The sequence below is a fragment of the Hydra vulgaris genome, chromosome 15 (assembly GCF_038396675.1).
Source record: "Hydra vulgaris chromosome 15, alternate assembly HydraT2T_AEP".
In the NCBI taxonomy this organism is placed as follows: Eukaryota; Metazoa; Cnidaria; class Hydrozoa; order Anthoathecata; family Hydridae; genus Hydra; species Hydra vulgaris.
Window position 1 is genome coordinate 6412501 of NC_088934.1, and position 19911 is coordinate 6432411.

Here is a 19911-nt window from a genome sequence, read left to right on the forward strand (position 1 = left end):
TAACTCATTCATAGATTTAGCACGGCCTCCTAAGCAATAAGCTATGCAATTTTCTCAGTCCTGTTAATTAACCCTATGTCATAATATAGGGCTCCTTATGTTGCCTCAACAATGCGCACCAAAAGCATTAACAGGGACACCATCCATGTGCAACATGTCACTGTTAATACTCTGATGTTTTGCAGCTGTTGATGGAATCAGCTTCTCTGAGAGCTACCACAGTGTTCAGGATATCTTGCTATCAGCTGGCCTCAGAACCATTAAACAGAGTTTTAGAGCTGTACCCTCATTAGGAAATAACTGGAAGAGTTGCATAGCCACTATCAAGGAGGCACTATAAAAACCAATGAGAAAAGACAAGAAGATCCAGTATTCATCATCCTAAGCTGGACCATTGTAACACAGCGTACTCAATTAAGTGCCCCATGGTAGAGGGAATTTCAGCTGGATGCTGTTAACATCTGCCTATGTTAAGTATTTTTATCGAAATACCATCTCTAGCCTCTACTCAACCAAGAGCCCCAAGGCAGGGGATTTTTAAGTTGAAGTTTGTTTCTCCTAGCCTTTGCCTAAAAAGCACACTCTACAAGGCAGCAGGGCATGGGTCAGGTAGTACTGAATTACATAATACCAATAGCAGGGTGATCCTGAATTTGACCTGACCTGAAGTAATTAAAAGGAGCTACTTCCTGCAAATTTTGGCTATGGATTAGTAAAAATATTACACCTAACAAAATCCTAGAGATAAGGGAGAGCATATGTTTTATAGTTAAGTGTCTAGTTAGTTAATGAGCTCACACTGCATCAAAACAGATTTAAATATTTAAACAGAACATTTAAACATTTAATCAGAACACATACATACAATAGAAAGGTTTATGACAGCAGGGTTTACAATATTATTAATGATCCAACTAAATTTAAACACTTAAAAAAAGATGTCACCATTATTAGGGAGAGGCAATTTTAAAACTTCTCAAGGAAACTCTAAGTTTATAGTTACCTTGATGATTCAGAACACATACATACAATAGAAAGGTTTATGACAGCAGGGTTTACAATATTATTAATGATCCAACTAAATTTAAACACTTAAAAAAAGATGTCACCATTATTAGGGAGAGGCAATTTTAAAACTTCTCAAGGAAACTCTAAATTTATAGTTACCTTGATGATTTGAGTTACAATAAAATTAATCCTACAGGTTCTTGTCCTGCTTGCATAGATGGTATTCCGAAAATGCACAAATTAAGGTCTTCTGATCATGATGTATGTTTCTGACCTATCATATAATTTATTGGTACTTATAACTATCAATTGGCCAGATTTCTTTGAGGTTTATTATCTCCATTAATACCGTCTGAATTATGTACTTAAAGATTCTTTCACCTTTGTTAAAGAAGTAAATGAGGCGAACCTACTTAAGAGTTTTCTTGTATCTTTTGTTATCACAAGCTTATTCACAAACATTCCATTACAAGAAACAATAGATATTGCTGTCAATGTTATCATAAAAAGCAATACAAATCTTAAAATCAAGAAAAGTAATTTAAAAAAGCTCTTTTTTTTTGCAACAGCACAAACACATTTTTACTTTAGAGGACAGGGTTAGGGTCAGGGTCAGTAATCCCAAATTTTAATTGAAGTAGAAAAGCATCTAGAAAAAGTAGAGTGAGTATTCTAATAATATTTAAAACTTGAGAAACCTAAACTTATACATACTTTATAAAAAGTCATTTAGAAAAATTTAACTAATGGTCTGTAAAAACGCGCATAAATTTTAAAATCAATCAATTAAAAATTTTTATTGATTGATTTTAAAACTAACCATTAGTAACATTTTAGAAATGCAATTTGGGAAAACATTTCATATAAAGCATATATTTGTTTAAGTTCCTGAAGTTTTTAAGTATTTAGTATTATTTGAATATCCACTATTTTTTTCTAAATTAAAATTTGGGATTACTTATGTTGTTTGAATATATGCAATATATATATATCAACCCTCGGAATTAGGATCAGCATTCGGCAATGCCGACCTAACTGCCAACCTTAAAGTGTTTGAGGTCAGCAATTTTTTGCCGACCTCGTTTCTATGCTTTATGGTAAAACCTTTGTATCAAATTTTTTTTGCCGACCTTTAAAAGATTGAGTCTGCAAATTATTGCCAACCTTATTTTTCCTAATTCCAAGGGTTGATATATATATATATATATATATATATATATATATATATATATATATATATATATATATATATATATATATATATATATATATATTAGGCTGGGGTGAAAACTAAAGTATGAATTTCATAACAATAGACCATACTTATTTGCCAATCCATGTATGAATCCAGAAGCAGTTGTAAAAAATATAAATATTTTACAGGAAGTGCCCCATTTTGACCCTTAAACATCAGACAAATCCCTAATATTATAGAAAAAAATTTCTTCAAAAGTATGTCATATTGGGTCTCAGACAAAGCGAAGTTTTATAAAAATTTTAAAAATAATAATAATTTTATATTATAATTATTAGTTTACATTTTAATGCGTAAAAATTGCCGTTTTTTAACATTATTAAAAAAACCAATTTTTTTACAGTTTTTTAAGTCAAATTTTTTAGAGACTTTTTTATAAAATATGTTTGTTATTTTTCTAAAAATGTATATATATGTATATATATATACATTTATTATATATATATGTATATATATGTGTATATATATATATATATATATATATGTGATATATATATATATATATATATATATATATATATATATATATATATATATATATATATATATATATATTCAAATTACATAATATGTATATTATATAATTTGAATTATATTATATTTACATTTGTTTTTATTTAGGAGCATTTCTGATACCATACTTTGTCATGATGATAATTGAAGGGTTCCCACTATTTTTTATTGAATTTGCTATTGGTCAGAGATTTCGTAGAGGTGCTATTGGATGTTGGAGTAAGATTCATCCTGCTTTATTGGGAATAGGAATTTCAAGCTTGATAATTTCCTTTTTACTATGTATATACTATATAGTTGTGATTGGTTGGTCTTTTTATTATATGTTTGTCTCATTTACAAAAACATTACCATGGCGAAAGGAAGACTGTCCCGAGTAAGAATATAGAACCATAAAATTTTGTTGTTTTTAATAGTTTTGAATAGATTTTTTTTGCAAGTATTGGTATAATATGAATTAAAATTTGTAGAATAAATTGTTCACCTTAAACTGTTTTAGGTTGGCAAAAAAGTTTTGACACATAAATAAAACACAGAAATTAGGTTGTCCATTTTTTTTCCTGACCTCAATCACTTTTAGGTCAGCAGTAAGGTCATCATTGTTGAATGGCAACCCTAATTCCGAGGGCTGTATATATATATATATATATATATATATGAATAAATTTTTTTTTTTAACATCTTTACTTCCAACAAGGCTGCAAGCAACCACTATTAGAGTTGGAAGTTACTGGAAGAAAAAAGATAAAGTTTGTAACGCAAGATAACGATTGACAGACGACTTTAAAGATTATACAAATTATATGCAAGTTTATACGATTATATGCAAATTATATAAATTAGGAAAACAAGAAGATGAGAGCAAATTCCAAAGAACTGATGTTCAAGGAAAAAAACTAGATGAATAAGAATTTTTGGAGCACTAAGGAACAGTCACAGTGAAAGGATGAGGTTTAATTGTATGACAAGTAACACAAGAATGAATTTTAGTAGATGGCACAAGAGACGCTAGCTCTTTAAATTAACGCCCATTATATTTACAAAAAAGAGAAAAAGAAGCAACATTACAACAATGTAACAATGGTTGAAGGTTGCCTGCAAGTGCAGGTCCAACTATGTATACAATGTGCTTTTGCACCTTTTCTAAAAGAGAAAGGACATAATTCACTCTCCAGAATTTTTAAAAATATGGATAGCAGATGCTTGTTAAGTATTTTTGAAAGTATAGATGACAGCTCCAGAGAAAATTTCTGCAAGACTATAACAGGTATGTTGCCTGACCACAAGCTGTAGAAGAGTCTAAGCAGGAAATCCCTTTAGATTTAGAAGCTGGAGTGATACAAATGTCAAGCAAAAGCTGAACTTGTTTGTCTGCTATATCAGGTAGGATGTGATAAATTGAATCAAGATATGAGATTGATGATAAGTTCTTAGCAAATAATTCAGCTTTGTCTTAAGATGAGGTAACAAAATCAGAACCATGCAAGAAAGATGGATTTGCCCTTGTTAAAGACACTGTTAAAGATTCTCCAGAAGTCTCTGGAGTCTAATTTCTGAGATAAAATATGAGATTTTGTGACCTGAGAATAGTGGACTTTGACATTAGACAAAACCTTCTTACAATGGTTTCTAGCAATAGTAAACATACTTCTGTTTTCTGGAGAATTATTTTGGCCATAGGTATGGAAGTAATGGTTATTAGAAATTGCAATTAGAAATTGCAGCAGCAAAATTTGAAGAAAACCATGGAGAAGAGTGAGGCTTGACTTGGTATTGTTGAGAGGGAATAAAAGATTCCATGCCAGTCTGAATCCATGAAGTTGCATAGGAAGCACATTTTTAGCAGGAAGATAAAAGATTTCTACTCAAGGACCATCACAAAGAAAAATGAGCTTACGCTTCATCAAAACAGATTTAAATATTTAAATAGAACATTTAAAAATTAAAACAGAACATATGCATACAATAGAAAATCACGGAAGGAGTCCCAGTCAGCTTCAGGTAGTTGTAGTAGCAGTCAGCCCAGCTAGTTGTAAGAGGTACAATGAATCAAGCCATTCTGTGTGCTGAGGACAAAGTCACCAACAACAACGATTTTAGCTGAAAGACAAGGAGAAAGGGCTTGGTTACTTTGATCAGAAATAAAATTGAAAAAAGTGCAGTCTTGAGACGAAGGAGAGCAATATATAACAAAAGGAAAGGTGATAGAGTGAAGTGGTGATAAGCGAATGCATGTAAAAGTATAATCTGTGGATTCAAACCTAGTTTCTCAACAGGCAGGTGAGTTCTTACAAATGTAAATGCACAGGCCAAGTATGTGACTATAGGAAGTCTTTACGAGTTAAAGGAAGATAACCATCAACACTATGATCACAAGATAAAACAGCTGAACTTAAATTAATCTCACTAAGAACAAGTAGGTCTGGTGAACTTTGCAAAATATAAGACTCAACAGAAGAAAAGTTACTTCTAAGAAAAGTTAATATTAGTGAATAATAGATTTAAAAGTTACTTCTAAGAAAAGTTAATATTAGTGAATGATAGATTTAGAGAACTTGGTGATGATGATGGTTTTTTGTGTTCTATAGTTTTTGATACTTTAGTCATTTTTAGCACAGGTAGTACACAGTACACTATCTAATAGTCAATGCAATTGCCTCATTACCATTAATAAACCCAAAGCCATAACAAAGGGCTCTAAATGTGGCCTTGACAATGCACACTAAAAGTGCAAACATGGACACCATCAATGCGCAACATGGCACTGTTAGTACTGTTAGTAACTAAAGTAATAATTACCAATAAAATCTAAATTTGGTATTTGAAAAAGGTTATTCCTTAATATTTATTTGTTATTTTTTTTTTTTTTATAATTTCTTTTAACCTAATACATCATTATTTTATTATTATTATTTATTATTACTACTATTTATTATTATTATTATTTATTATTACTACTGTTTAAATTATGAAATTTGAATTAATAATAAATATAAAATTTTTAATACTTTTTATGATATAACAGGGGCTGGCTCTAAAATAATAAGGCTGGCTCTAAAAAGACCTTGCCTTATTCTTCTGAAAAGGCCTAAAAAAGCATTGTTTTACCATATATGCTTGATTTTAGGCTCAAACATATTTAAATGCTACATTTTATAACAACATTTAACTTAGAATAAACTAATTAGCAAAGCATTGTGTTGTAAAAAATGTTAGTTTTTATCAGCATCTACATTATTGTCTAAAAATGTAATAACAATAGATTTTAAACAAAGGTTGAATGTTTAGGAGAACATAGAAAAATTAATGGACATTTTTTATCTTGTGACATTTAATTGCTGAAACAATACTTTGTGTTAAAAAATATTTTTTATATTGTTGTGTAACTGAACAATCCAGAAAATATTTTATTGATATTGATAACCAAGTTTTATTTGAAATAAAAATTTTCCTGATATTTTTTAAAACTATAAATTCTTAGAGTTTTAACTTTTGTTCCAAAATATGATCATTATTATGATCGTTACTATTTAAAAAAAAACAAGGTTATACTAGATAATTTATTTATGATCGTTGTTATGATGATTACTATTTTAAATAAAACAGGTTATACTAGATAATTTAAATGGTATTTGCATTCATACAAAACATTTAAAAGCATGAATCAATCAGATAACAAACTTGAGATTTTAACTCAAGGCATCATTTCAGTTCTGTAGTTACATAGCAATTAAGTAATCTGGTGGCTACTAAAACAAGGAATAATTAAATTAAACTAAATAGTTTTAATGATAAAATTTTTTAACTGAAAAAACTATTTAATGAGCAATGAATTTTATAAGCAATTTTTTTTAATACTTAAAAATCAGCGAATCATTAAAAATGTTATTTATGACGCAAAATTATTTTGAGGCAGACGTTATATGTTTGTTTTTTACTATTTAAAATACTAATATACTCAAATTATAACACTTTAAAACAGATAATTAAAGATTTCTTTGTTAAAATTATTTATAAAGAATTATATAATATAAAATAAAATAAATAAAAATGAAAAAGAACCATTATTTGCAAAGTTTAATTACTGACGTATTCAAAATAATTATTCCACTCTTAGTTTAGAGTTTTTATCATTTAAAGCTGCAACAGCCTGCACCATTTTTCAGCCAGATTTTTTAATAATAATTAACTTTTTAATATTAATGGTGGCATCATCATTCATTAATCCTTGCATCGTCATTCATTATGGTGGTATCTTCATTTATTAATGGTGGCATTATCATTTATTAATGGTGACGTTATCATTAATTAATGTTGGTATTGTCATTAATTTTTTTTTTTTTAAATGTTAAAGGTGTCATGCATCATTTTTTGGAATTAGTTTAGGAATTTTTTTTTGTTGTTGATTTTTTTAATTAAAGTGTCAAAAAAATTCAAAAAAAAGTGGACTTATATGTTTTTATTTTCAAGAGCAACCCTTTATTTGAGTAGCATTAAAATACCAACCTAAACTTAACTTAATCAAAAAACCAATTTTTAATGTAATCAGTGGCTACCTTTGTTTATAAAGCCATTTTATTAAAGATTTCTTAAAAATAAAAATGTTTAAATAACTCATAAATTACTAATCATACATCTATCAGCATCTCTTGAAGAACTAAAAAGTTAAATTTTTAATAATTCACAAATTTAATCTTAGTCCATATAACTCAAATCCATATAAAAAGAAATCCATATAACTCAAACTATTAATCTGTTTAAAAATACTATTTTTTTAATACTAAAAAACTATACTCAAAATAAACAAATTAAAACCAGTATTTAAAAGTATAAAAAGCAGTATAAATAATTTAAAACAAAATGTATAATAAAATGAAAATGTATAAAAAATGAAAATGTATAAAAACAAAAATGAAAATCCTTTAAGAGCTAAAATAAACTGTCCTCAATTACTAAATACAGCAACTTTTCTAAAAAAAAGAATCTTTAATTGAAAAAAATAGTTAATACTACATATAAGGAAAAAGATTTATACATAATAAGACTAATTGAAAATGAATCAATGTGTTTTTTTGCTTCTATTGGTATTTTAATGTAAAAATGTGGTCTTTCAAAAATGTGGTCTTTCAAAAATTTGGTCTTTCAAAGCATTAGCAACTTTTTTATAACTACTCTAAAAAACAATTTGCAACCCTCAAAAAATCATTTGCAAGAGATTTGTTTTTTGCAGAAATAATGTCCAAGACAATTTTAATATTTAATACTTAACCAATAAGAGTTAAAAAATCGTTAATATTTGTCCAGAGAGTGAACTGTAGTATTGCAATTGTTACAATATATGCTTGAGAAATAAAAAAAAATTTCCACCAAATGCTCCATAAATCAATCAATTGTATGTTGAATAATCAAATTATTTAATAAAGGCAACCCTTTAGAAACAGAACATAAGGGTGGGAGACCACGCAAAACATGTTGTTTTGCATGGTCTCCCATGATAGAAAAATTTCAGTCCAAAAAGAATCCTTTTAATAATGTTAAAGATATCATTCAAAAACTGAAACTTTCTCAAAATATAATTTGCAGAGGTTTGCAACTTTCAGGAATTTTGAGCTTCAGAACAGTATAAAAAAACCTTTTGAAGGTTTTTTTTACTGTGTGTTTTTAAATTTTTTTTTTTTTTTTTTATCCAAAGAACTGAAAAGCTAGAGTTGAATTTTGAAATTTTTGAGACTCGACCAATTTTTGAGACTCGACCAATTGGAAAAGAGTATCGTGGAACGATGAATCAAAGTTTAATTTGGAAGGTTGTGATGTCTATTTGAAGGTACATAAATAGAGGTAAATTTTAGATTTATGGATATTTCAACAAGACAATGAGCTAAAACACACCTCTTAACTCGTTAAACAATGGTTTAAAAAGAATCAAATTAAAATAATGAAGTGGTCAGCTCAATCACCTGATCTCAATTCAATTGAAAATTTATGCTACCAAGTTGAACTTTTCCTTAAACCATTCAAAAATGCTGATGAGCTATTTAAAGCTATTAAAGCCACCTGGAATGAGATTACACAAATAAAATTATTTAACTCATCGAGTCTATGCCCAGAAGATGTCCCATGTAGCAACCAGACAATCTCTAATGGACTTATTATAAAAGGACAAAAATAGACTTCGACAAAGCACTAATTGCAACAATTTTAATTACAACTATCAAAAATGAATTGTCTATAAAAAATGTTTGTCTTTCTAGACAATCATTTTAAAAACGGACACTAAATGAACAATCTCGATTTTTTAATGAGGTATAGAAGATCTATTTAATATATAATTTGGACTTATAACGAGTAATTAAATTTTCACTGCAGCATCGTTTCAAAAACTGAAAACGAGCACAAAATTAAAAATACAATTTTTCTAACAGAAGTTCATTTTTTAATTTTTTGTCCAGCGTGTGCTGTTGATTAAAAAGTTAATGTCTATTTAGAAACCTCAAAATGGACTATTTTGTGCTCAATTGAAGTTCATTAATTACTCAGTTCAGTTGTTTTTTAATTCTCAGTGAATGTGCGTGAAAATTTATTTTTAAAATGCCCTCTCCAGTTTGGGATTACTTCAAAAAAGTTGAAGGTAAGTTTATCATTTAAAAAATTTTCCTTAGTCACTAAAATCTTTATCACCTTCAATAAAATTATTTTAAAAATATGTGATCAAGGAGTTTTTTTGTTTCTAAGGGATTTTTTGGGTAATTTAGATTTTATTGGCAAAAATCAATATTTCTGGTTTTATGAAATCAAGTAAATTTAGACAAAATCATAGACACCAAATATACAAAAAATTATGCTTTGTAGACTTATGAAGTGAAAATTATTTTTTAACTGAGCAATCTTAGGACACCATCAAAAATTTGATAGACACAACAAGGACAAAAAATTAAACATTTGTTGTGTCCATTACAACATACAGAATTGTCTATGTCTGTGTTGTAAGTCTATCCATAGACTAGTCTGGTTACTAGTCCCATGAACCTAAAAAGTAAAGGATATGTTGTTAACTATTGATTTTAATACTTTTTAGAGTAGTTATAAAAAAGTTGCTTATGTTTTGGAAGACCACATTTTTGGAAGACCACATTTTTGAAAGACCACATTTTTGAAAGACCACATTTTTACATTAAAATACCAATAGAAGCAAAAAAACACATTCATTTTTAAGTAGTCTTATGTATAAATCTTTGTTCTTATATGTGATATTAATTATTGTTTTCATTTAAAGAGTCTTTTTTTTTTTACAGAAAAGTTGCTGTATTCAGTAATTGAAGTTAAAAAAATATTTTTCTTTTATTTGGTTGCTAATGTTTTGGAGCACAGTGTAGCACAACTTGCTGCTTGAAAGACTGCAACAACTTAAAAAACAGAATGAGTTCAGAAAAGTCTGGAAACTACTTGTTTTACCAAAAAAATAAGTTTGCTAAGTTGAGAAAAAGTCTTACAGAATCAAAACTAATAACTATCAATAGTAATTAAGTTAAACGTTAAACATTAACTATTGTATTAATGCATACATTATATAAATATAAAATTTAACAAATATAAAAAAGTATAAGAATATATAAAAAAAGCTTTTGTTATGATTTATATTGTGATTCAAATTGTTGTTTGTACATATTGTATTAAATAAAATATTAAATTTGATTTAAAAATCTTTTCTTTTTTTTTTAAGTTATGGTGCATTTAAAAACTTAACAGATATTTGTAAGCAACAAAATTCAACGAGCAAAGCATGTAATGAGACACGTAATTTTCCTCAATGCTGCATACACGATCCTCAACTTTATTATTTTTTTATCAAGTTTCTTGATGTTTCTCCTGGAATTGAGGATCTTGGAGATGGAATTCAGTGGAAAAATCTTGGATGTCTTGCACTCTCATGGGTTATTGTGTTTATATGCATAGCAAAAGGTGTGAAAAGCAGTGGAAAGGTATTATCTAATCGCTAATCTTCTTTATTATTTTTACTACTTGTTATCTTTGACATTTTATTTTTAATTTAACTTTTTTGTTGAATGTTAATAATTAAAAACAATTATTTTAAAAAGTTATAATTTTTTTGTTGTTGAAATTTTGACTTAAATAATAAAAATTACCTTAACTGTTACCATTTTTTTTTAATTTATATTTGTTATTTTTCCTTTAAATTATTAAATGTTATATTTTATAAAATGTAATGATAATAGATATTTTAAAAAAATTTTGATTTTAGGCTGTATACTTCACTGCAACTTTCCCATATGTCATATTACTTGTTTTGTTTATTGTTGGTGTAAGGTTGAAAGGAGCTACAAACGGACTAAAAGCATTGTTTTATCCTGATGTAAATTATTTGTTTTAATAATAATTATTATTTTAATTAGATTTGAATTGTATTTATTTTCATTATTTAAAATTTTTAAAGTTTGCTTTTAGTCTGTTTATTTATTTTGTCTGTTTATACTTCAAACTTTGAATACAAGAAAGTTTAAATTTTTTTAAATTTAAAATTTTGTCTTGAATCTATTTTTTGATATTGTTGACTACTAATGTAGTAAGTAATATGTTGATTACTAACATTTAATCTGTTGATTACTAACATTTAAACTATTTAATTTGACTTCTCTCTTTTAATGTTTTTCTTTTAGTTTAAAAGGCTTCTAGATCCTGAAATATGGATGGACGCAGCAACACAGATGTTTTTTAACCTGAGTTTAGGGTTTGGTGCACTTGTATCGTTTGCTAGTTACAACCCAATTCGTAGTAATTGCATAAAGGATGCATACATTGTTGTTTTAGTGAATTTTTTTACAGCTATATTTTCAGCAATGGTTGTATTTTGTATATTGGGCTATCGTGAGGCTCATCTTGGAAAATCTGCTGATACGGTACTTATATAAAAAGTTATAAAGTATATAAAAGTTATGAAGTTTATTCCTATCATTAAGGCTTACCTTAAACCTTAGATGGTTTCTTTTTTAAAAAAAAACTTCTTTTAGTGATAGTATCAAAATAAAAATAATCAGTTCTGATCTGCAAAACAGTTTAATGCTAGGAAGGGAACCCAGTTGTAAGAAATCACTTTAACTTTTCTATAAAGTCATACTTAGATATGAAAATGGCTTTATGGAAACTTGTTTAAACCATGCGATGTGTTAACCTAAAAACTTGTTCAGACAATGCAATGCATTAACCTAAAATATAAACTGTTACCTCAATATAAAAACCATAGGCATTTAACTTCTTTATTTGCTATAATTTACTTTTCTTTTTTTTTTTAAATATTGTTGAGTTTTTTTTAGATTTAAACTTTTCTATTTTTTTAAGATTGGTAGTGGACCTGGTTTGGCCTTTATCACATTTTGTGATGTTTTCTTGGAACTTCCTTTCCCTCAAGCATGGGCTGCTTTCTTTTTTTTTATGCTTATTTTACTTGGCATTGGTTCTGAATTTGGAACATTGGAAGGAGCTATTGCACCATTTTATGATATGAAGTGGGTTTCTATACGAAAGGAAATATTTACAGGTATTATTGTGAATTGTAATTATTCTTGCACACATAGGTGTGTTACTAAATAAGATATTCCTGCACAAAAAAGTATGCAGGAGTACCTTATTTTGTTGAATACCTTATTAAATATCAAGGTTAAAGTACTGAAAGTGCATTTGACAGCTGAATTCGAGCCTGAAATACACATAAGTTTAACCAGAAGACTCAAGTTTAAGAACTCTATGATAAAGAAAAATTTTCTGCCGTAGTTGAAATGCTGTTAGTGCCATTGTTGCATACTGTGTATTTATTAATAATTTTGCATCTTTCCATTCAGAAAGAACCATTACAAAGTTGATTCCTGCAGCTTCTAGAGGGTAAAAGAACTTGTTTAATAATAAAGAGATTACAGACTTGGTTAGATCCACAATTACAGACTGCAGACAGCATTGCCATACATGCTGTCTGCAGTCTGTAATTGTGGATCTAACCAATCCACCGATTCGAATAAAGGGTTTAACAGTGAAATAAATTGTTTAACAGTGAAATAAATTGTTTATCAATAGCAGAATGATTTTAATCGCGGCTTTTCTTACTTAATTGGCAGACCTAATACATTCATAGTTAAGATTAGCCAACGAATTCTGGATTCAATTTTTTTAACTTGTGACTCTCTTTAAAATTAGAAGAAACAAGATTGATTGAACCATCTTTTTCCTTGATTATAATATTAAGTTAATATGAATCAATAATATTATAGATAATTTAATGCATAATTCATCTAAGCTAGCCTTGGCTGCATCCACTGTTGGTTTTAGCTCATTCATCATTAACACTTCCTTTTTGAAAACCAATGGTCATGGAAATAATTTATTGAAGATATCCAAATAACTACAAACCATACATAATAGTCTATAGTCATGCAAGAGTTTGGATATCCCAGAAAGTATATGAAAAAAAAAATGTGTTATAATTATTTTCCTAATTAAAAAATCAAATTGATCAATCATTTTGATTGATCAATTTGATTTTTTTTACCATTTGGTTATTGCATAATTACCTTAAAAGTAGAAAATATTAAAACTTCCGTAATAAAAGTAATGAAGCATTAATTAGATTTTTTAATTTGAATTATATCAGTTAATATTAAACTGAACCCTGAAAATCAGTAACCAGTTTTATTGTTTAAATCAGTAACCTGCTTTTTCCTTCTAAAAGAAGTACACCAATAAGTCTTTGACATTAGATCAGTATTTTGAAATGGCTATGTAGCATGTTCGGTTTTAGAGCAATTTCGTAGGCTGTTCTTATTATCTTTGATAACACATTGCGGCTGTCTTGTGAAGTAGGTATCAAGTTTTCTAAATTGACACGACTACTTTCAGGATCTCCAGAGTGTCTGTTATCAATTTGTACCGCTAATCTATGACTTAACCCTTTAAGATGGGGATCAACCTTTCTTTATCTTTATAAATCTTTAAGTTGTCCTTGTATGGAACATTGTTGTCATGTTTATGCTGATTCTTCAAATAAGACCCAGTTTATGTATGGTTGGGTTTTTCCGGATAAACTAGTTATTATTACTAATTGAAAAGCCAGGAATAATAGATGTGACTCTGGGGAAATGTTTATTACTTCACTACACAAATTATGCTTGCACATTAGCATTAATATTTTTTTGTTCGATTCTTAGACCTTACGTTGTTGTTGCATACTTTTTATTTTGTAGTCAATGTTTTGTTTGGTAAATTTTTGTTTGGTGATATATTTGTTGTATATCTTTGTACATTGTAGATGTTTATAAAAATTTTTATTTATTATTGCAAGTATTGTTTGGGTGCATTGTCTCTCTTGTTTTTATCTTATATATTTTTAAATATTCTTCTATTAATCTCTATTTTAGTTTTGACAACTTTTAAAATATGCTTTGTTCAAAAAATAATTCTCTTCTATTCTAATGTACTTCATTTTTCTCTCAGGCGTTCACTGCTCATGTGTGACCATTCGGCAAATTTATATGCCAAATTATAAGATATAAATTGAGTATTATCAAATCTTAACGCATCTAAAATGCTTTTGGAATTAAGCTGCTAAGCATAAGGCTCTTAAAGCAAAATCATAGGACAATTTAAAAAATGGTAATTGTATTATAAACAACTTATTGCAAAAAATCACAGATCTTGAAAGACCCCTAAAAATATTTTTTATTAAAAAATTTTTTAAAGCTGGTGTTATTTTATTATAGAACAAGGGGGTGGTAGTTTATATTTTTCATAAATTTTTGCAAAACGCGCACATTTTTTTCAGTTAGGAATGCTGTAACACATCTAGCCTTATGGCACGGTGCTGAATCATGCATGAACATATTCTCTTCAGGAGTCTGTTTTCCAGTACTCGCTTGCACTAGTCTGCCTTATGGTCCCTTCCACAATGTAGAGGCAGCCCATACCCTTGGCTGAGATCATAGACCACACCATTACACTCACAGGGTGTTTAACCTTTTCCAAAAGGCAGTCCTCGTAGAATTTTTCTCCTGGGCGTTGTCAAACAAATTAGCTTTTGTCCATCAAAGTTTGAAATGTTGACTCGTCTGAGAAGCAGATCTGCAAAACATTACAAAGATATTTTAGCAAGACCTGTAAAACATTACAAAGGTATTTTAAATTATAAACCTACAATTTTTCTGGTTTCTTACAATATTATAGATTATATTTACTCTATTCCAGTCTTCAATACATGTTTGTGTGTGTATATATATATATATATATATATATATATATATATATATATATATATATATATATATATATATATATATATATATATATATATATATATACACATATATATGTAAATTTTTCAGAGAGTTTTAAGTCAAGCCTCATTCTACTCTGTAGTTTTCACTTTTTTGTGAAGTTGCTTTTTCTAATCATAATCATTTTTGACATATTTTTAACTTCATAATTAAAATAATTAATTTAAATTAAGATAAGTTTACAATCCAAATTTAGTAATATGATAAATTTAGACAAATATTTAGACAATAATTTTTGCACCAAAAAAAACTATCAAATGTCTAATTTAGACATTAATAATTTAAGTTCTCATCTACTCTGTTTCAAAATCAAGTAATTTTAATTACAAAGTAATTTTATTATAAACATTTTGGTATATGAAAATTTTTTTTTTTTTAATTATATCCATTTGGCCAACAAACTTTCTTTATAGTTATAGAACAAACTTAAGGCTGACTGAAATTCTGTTTGTGAATATCTTTGTAACGGGCTTGGAGTGATGTCTCTTTGCCAAAATTTCTCCTTAATTATCTCCTAGCTTCTAGATATAGTGGTATCAAAATTTCTCCATAATTATCTCCTAGCTTCAAGATATAGTGGTATCAAAATTTCTCCTTAATTATCTCCTAGCTTCTAGATATAGTGGTATCAAAATTTCTCCTTAATTATCTCCTAGCTTCTAGATATAGTGGTATCAAAATTTCTCCTTAATTATCTCCTTCATGCAGGTGCGAAAGCTTTTATTTTTTCTTATTAGTTTCAAGTCAAACTTTACACCACAGTTTTCTCCTTAAAAAACTTTCATGAGCTTCTATTGATTTTAACATTAACTACTCTTATTTTAAAATACAATTTTTAATTTGAATTGTTTTCGATTGATTGTAAGAGAATAGTTTTTGTTAACTTTGTTTAGATTTAAAAAAATGCAAAAAAAATTAAAAAAAAAAACATCTGTAATTTAAATTACAAAGTAATTTAATAATTACAAAGTATTATAAACATTTTGGTTTATAAAAATTGATTTAAAAATTAATGTAAAAATTGATTTTCAAATAAAATTTGTTTTTTTTTTCCAAACAAGTCCTACTTATTTAAAAAACTAATAATAAACTATAATAAAATGATAAATAATAATACAGAATTTCCCTAGAACATCAATTAATCTCCATTTACCTATCCTAAAAATTTATAATAAAAAATCTTGTAAAAAATTAACTTCAAATAATCTTAAACTTTTATTGCAAATTTTTATTAAAAAAAGTAATAAGAAAAAAAATTGATTAGTTATTACCATTTTAGCATATATAAATTCTGTGCTTGACTTTTATTAGTAATTATTAGTTACTTTGTTAAATATTTCTTTAAGAAAAGTACTTATATGGTGGTGTTAATTATGGATTTTAATGCAATGAATTAGCAGATGATAAGAAAAAAATTTCTTTAATAAAAATTGCGAAACTATTTTAAGTTCCTTTGAAACTAAATTTTACATTCAATGAATTAAATTCTATTATTTAAAGCTGATTAGTCCTTTTTTCTTAGAAAAAAATAACATTCCAATTTAAACTACACACCCATGAGCCCATTCACCTCAAATAGAAATAACAACTAAAAAATAAGAAATTTTAGATTCGTTCTTTTAGATTCGTTCTTTTAGATTCATTCATAAACTAATTGATCTCTGTATTAGTAAGTGTTATTTTTTATGGAAAGACAAAATATATATTTAAAAAAACTCTGGTCCAATAGGTCTATCCATAATGGTCATCATGTCAGAAGCATATCTACAACATATTCATTTCTAATGCTATTCAACAGGCTTTAAACGTCAATATTGCACCAAAAACTTGTAAATGTTACGTTGATGATTTACTAATATTGATGATGTAAATTGTTACGTTGATGATTTACTAATATTGATGATGTAAATTCTTTTTTAACACTTTTAAATTCACAAAATAAATCTATCCAATATACATGCGAATTCCAAAATGCTTAACACCAATTAAGTTTTTTAGATATTTGTATTTCAACCAATCACTCCCTTCACAGATATGAGTGTTCCATACACGGTAAAGATGCAATTACAATCGTACTTGTAAAACTGAAATCAGCTCGAGCATACAAAATTTGTTCAGAACATAAGATTCAAGATAAAATTAATTTCCTTATTAAGATTTTTACTGAAAATGGACATTCCTATAAAGAGTATTCAGATGTTGCTAAAAATTGTATATACTCCACAAATCCATCTTATTCCCAAAAAATTGATACCAAAAATCTAGTTATTTTACCATGGGTCCCTAAATTAAGCCTTGTTCTTGAAAAAGAATTTCGTAAAGTTGGCGTTAAATTAGTCTTCTGTTTTGGTAATCCCTTGATCAATATACTTTGCCCTAACAAGTCTAAACTGCCTCTGAATAGTCATCCAGGAGTGTACCAACTTAATTCCACATGTGGCGCATATTATATTGGTGAAACAAGAAAAAAGATTTGCACACAAATTCAAGAACATAAAAATAATGTTACAAAGCCAACTGGGATTCATCTGGAATAGTAGAATATTTAAAACGTTGTAATGGTAAAATAAACTGGGAGAACCCTAAAAACGCTTTCTGTTTTTTCAAACAACTACACAAGAAAAGTTTGTGACGCCATTGAAATACATTGTGTGCAATGTTCAAGATCTAAAGAAAATGTATAAAATCGTGTCCATGCTAATTTGGTGATGACTCACCATTGGGAGCCACTTTTTGTAAAATTAAAAAATGTTAAATATCTGACATTGCAATGACATCATTTTGTTACGTTCATTACAATTATATATTAATTATATTTTTATATATATATATATATATATATATATATATATATATATATATATATATATATATATACAATAGAAAAGTTGAGAAACAAGTTGAGCACATTACTATAGGGACGTGGTGGGGATCGAATTTGAACTTCTTGCTTATGACAGAAGAGTGAATCATCAAAGTTGTTGTCAACATCTGATGGTAATTATGCTAACTAATGCTTATTTAGAAGCATTTTTTTCATTAAAGCTCATAAACTAGATTTTCTCTCATATCTACTATATCTATATAACTGATGCAATGTATGTATGTATGTATATATATATATATATATATATATACATATATGTATATATATATATATATATATATATATATATATATATATATATATATATATATCTGTGTGTGAGAGAGTGTGTGTGTGTGTGTGTTTTGTGTGTGTTTCTGTATATATATAAGTAAATAGAATTATTATATATACAGTGGTGTACAGTTCTATTTTGGTCGGTTGCCTGCTGGCAACTGAGAGTATAAGTTTAGCTAAAATCAGTTGCCTGTTAATGTTTTGAGTCATCTGTCACCATTTTTTTTTTTTAATTTCTCATTTGATGTATTTCTTGTACAGACAAGTTATTTTTGAATATAGTGCTATGGGTTAACAATGGGTTTAAAAAATATTATTGCAAACCAAAATAGTTATTAAAAACTATTGATAATATTCGCTCTTTTAATTCTAAAAAAAGCTTCAGCATGAATGCCTTTAGTTTTCTCACTTGCTTTAAGCGCTTCTTTTACAAATATTTTTTTACACAATAAAGTCTTATTTTGTTAAAAAAATATTATTATTATTATCTATAAAAATGAATAAAGTTCATAAGACTACTTATGATTTTAAGACAATAAAACAAAAAACGAGATTCAAAAATGGTTTTTATTATTTTTATTATAGTTCTATCATTATAATCTTTGCTATAAAAGCTCTTTGCAAAAATTTTAATTCATTTTGGCTTTTTAATGCTGAATTTAGTGCACAAAGTTTAAAGTAATTTTTGTAATTTGTTTAAATTTTAATTTTAATGAATGTTAAATCTTATTGTTAGCGGTATATCATTAAATATCGTTAAATTTAAAAATATAAATAGTATAAATGTTAAATATATATTAAATATTTGATTATTATTTATATTTATTAAAAAATCTCTAATTAAAATCTTTCTTTCAAAAGTTAAAAAAAATAATGCTGAAAAAACTCAAAATGAGAGACTGACGAAACAAGTTTACAAAAATTGAATTAATTTGTTCATTTTAAATAAATTTTAGCTAAAGAAGTTGTTAACTTTTAATGACTTTTAGATAAATAGTTCAAAGTAAAAAAGTGACAAAACCATTTTATACAGTTTCAATTCATTTGTTCAAAGTAAATTTGAACTTACGACTTGAACATTTTACTTTCATTATAAAGTGATAATCATCAAAGTTTTTGTAAATATTACTTACAGAAAATATACTATTGAAATTTAAGGGATTGTCATCTTGGTTTTGTTGGGATGTGGCTTAGGCTTGGTATCATCAAGTGGTTATTATGCTTTTCAACTTTTTGATGATTATTGTGTTTCACTTGGTCTGCTGTTTATTACGTTCTTTCAAACTGTGGCTGTTTCATGGGTGTATGGTAATGATAGGTTAGAGTTTTAAGTATTTTTTTTAGTAATAATTCATTTTAAATTTGTTTTAAATAAGAAATGTTCAACATTCTGCAAGGTTCAAACATTCAGCTAAAGGGTTTCGAAAAATGAATGCAATAAATGTAAATAACATGTCAAATGCTTGATTCTAATCTTTTTTTCTTCTTTTATTCAATTTTTGTTAAAAGCTTTTCTAAATAAGTTTTAAATTACAAATCTGGCAATAAAACCCATGATTGTTGTATTGTGTTCATTATTTAGTGCTAAGTTAAAAATAAACATAGCTCTAGGTTGTATTTGAGTTGGGTTTTATGTGTTC

General features: G+C 27.1%; 1 protein-coding gene across 2 annotated transcripts in view; it reads left to right on the forward strand.

Moving 5' to 3' along the window:
• Nucleotides 1-19911, forward strand: part of LOC136072019 (sodium-dependent neutral amino acid transporter B(0)AT3-like) — a 58222-nt gene that overhangs the window by 31912 nt on the left and 6399 nt on the right. For both annotated transcript variants that reach the window (XM_065819900.1, XM_065819899.1), the window contains 6 exons: nucleotides 2885-3152; nucleotides 10497-10755; nucleotides 11037-11147; nucleotides 11452-11691; nucleotides 12131-12329; nucleotides 19430-19589. In XM_065819900.1, the coding sequence (XP_065675972.1) occupies nucleotides 2885-3152; nucleotides 10497-10755; nucleotides 11037-11147; nucleotides 11452-11691; nucleotides 12131-12329; nucleotides 19430-19589 (1237 nt within the window). The remainder of the gene's footprint in view (nucleotides 1-2884; nucleotides 3153-10496; nucleotides 10756-11036; nucleotides 11148-11451; nucleotides 11692-12130; nucleotides 12330-19429; nucleotides 19590-19911) is intronic.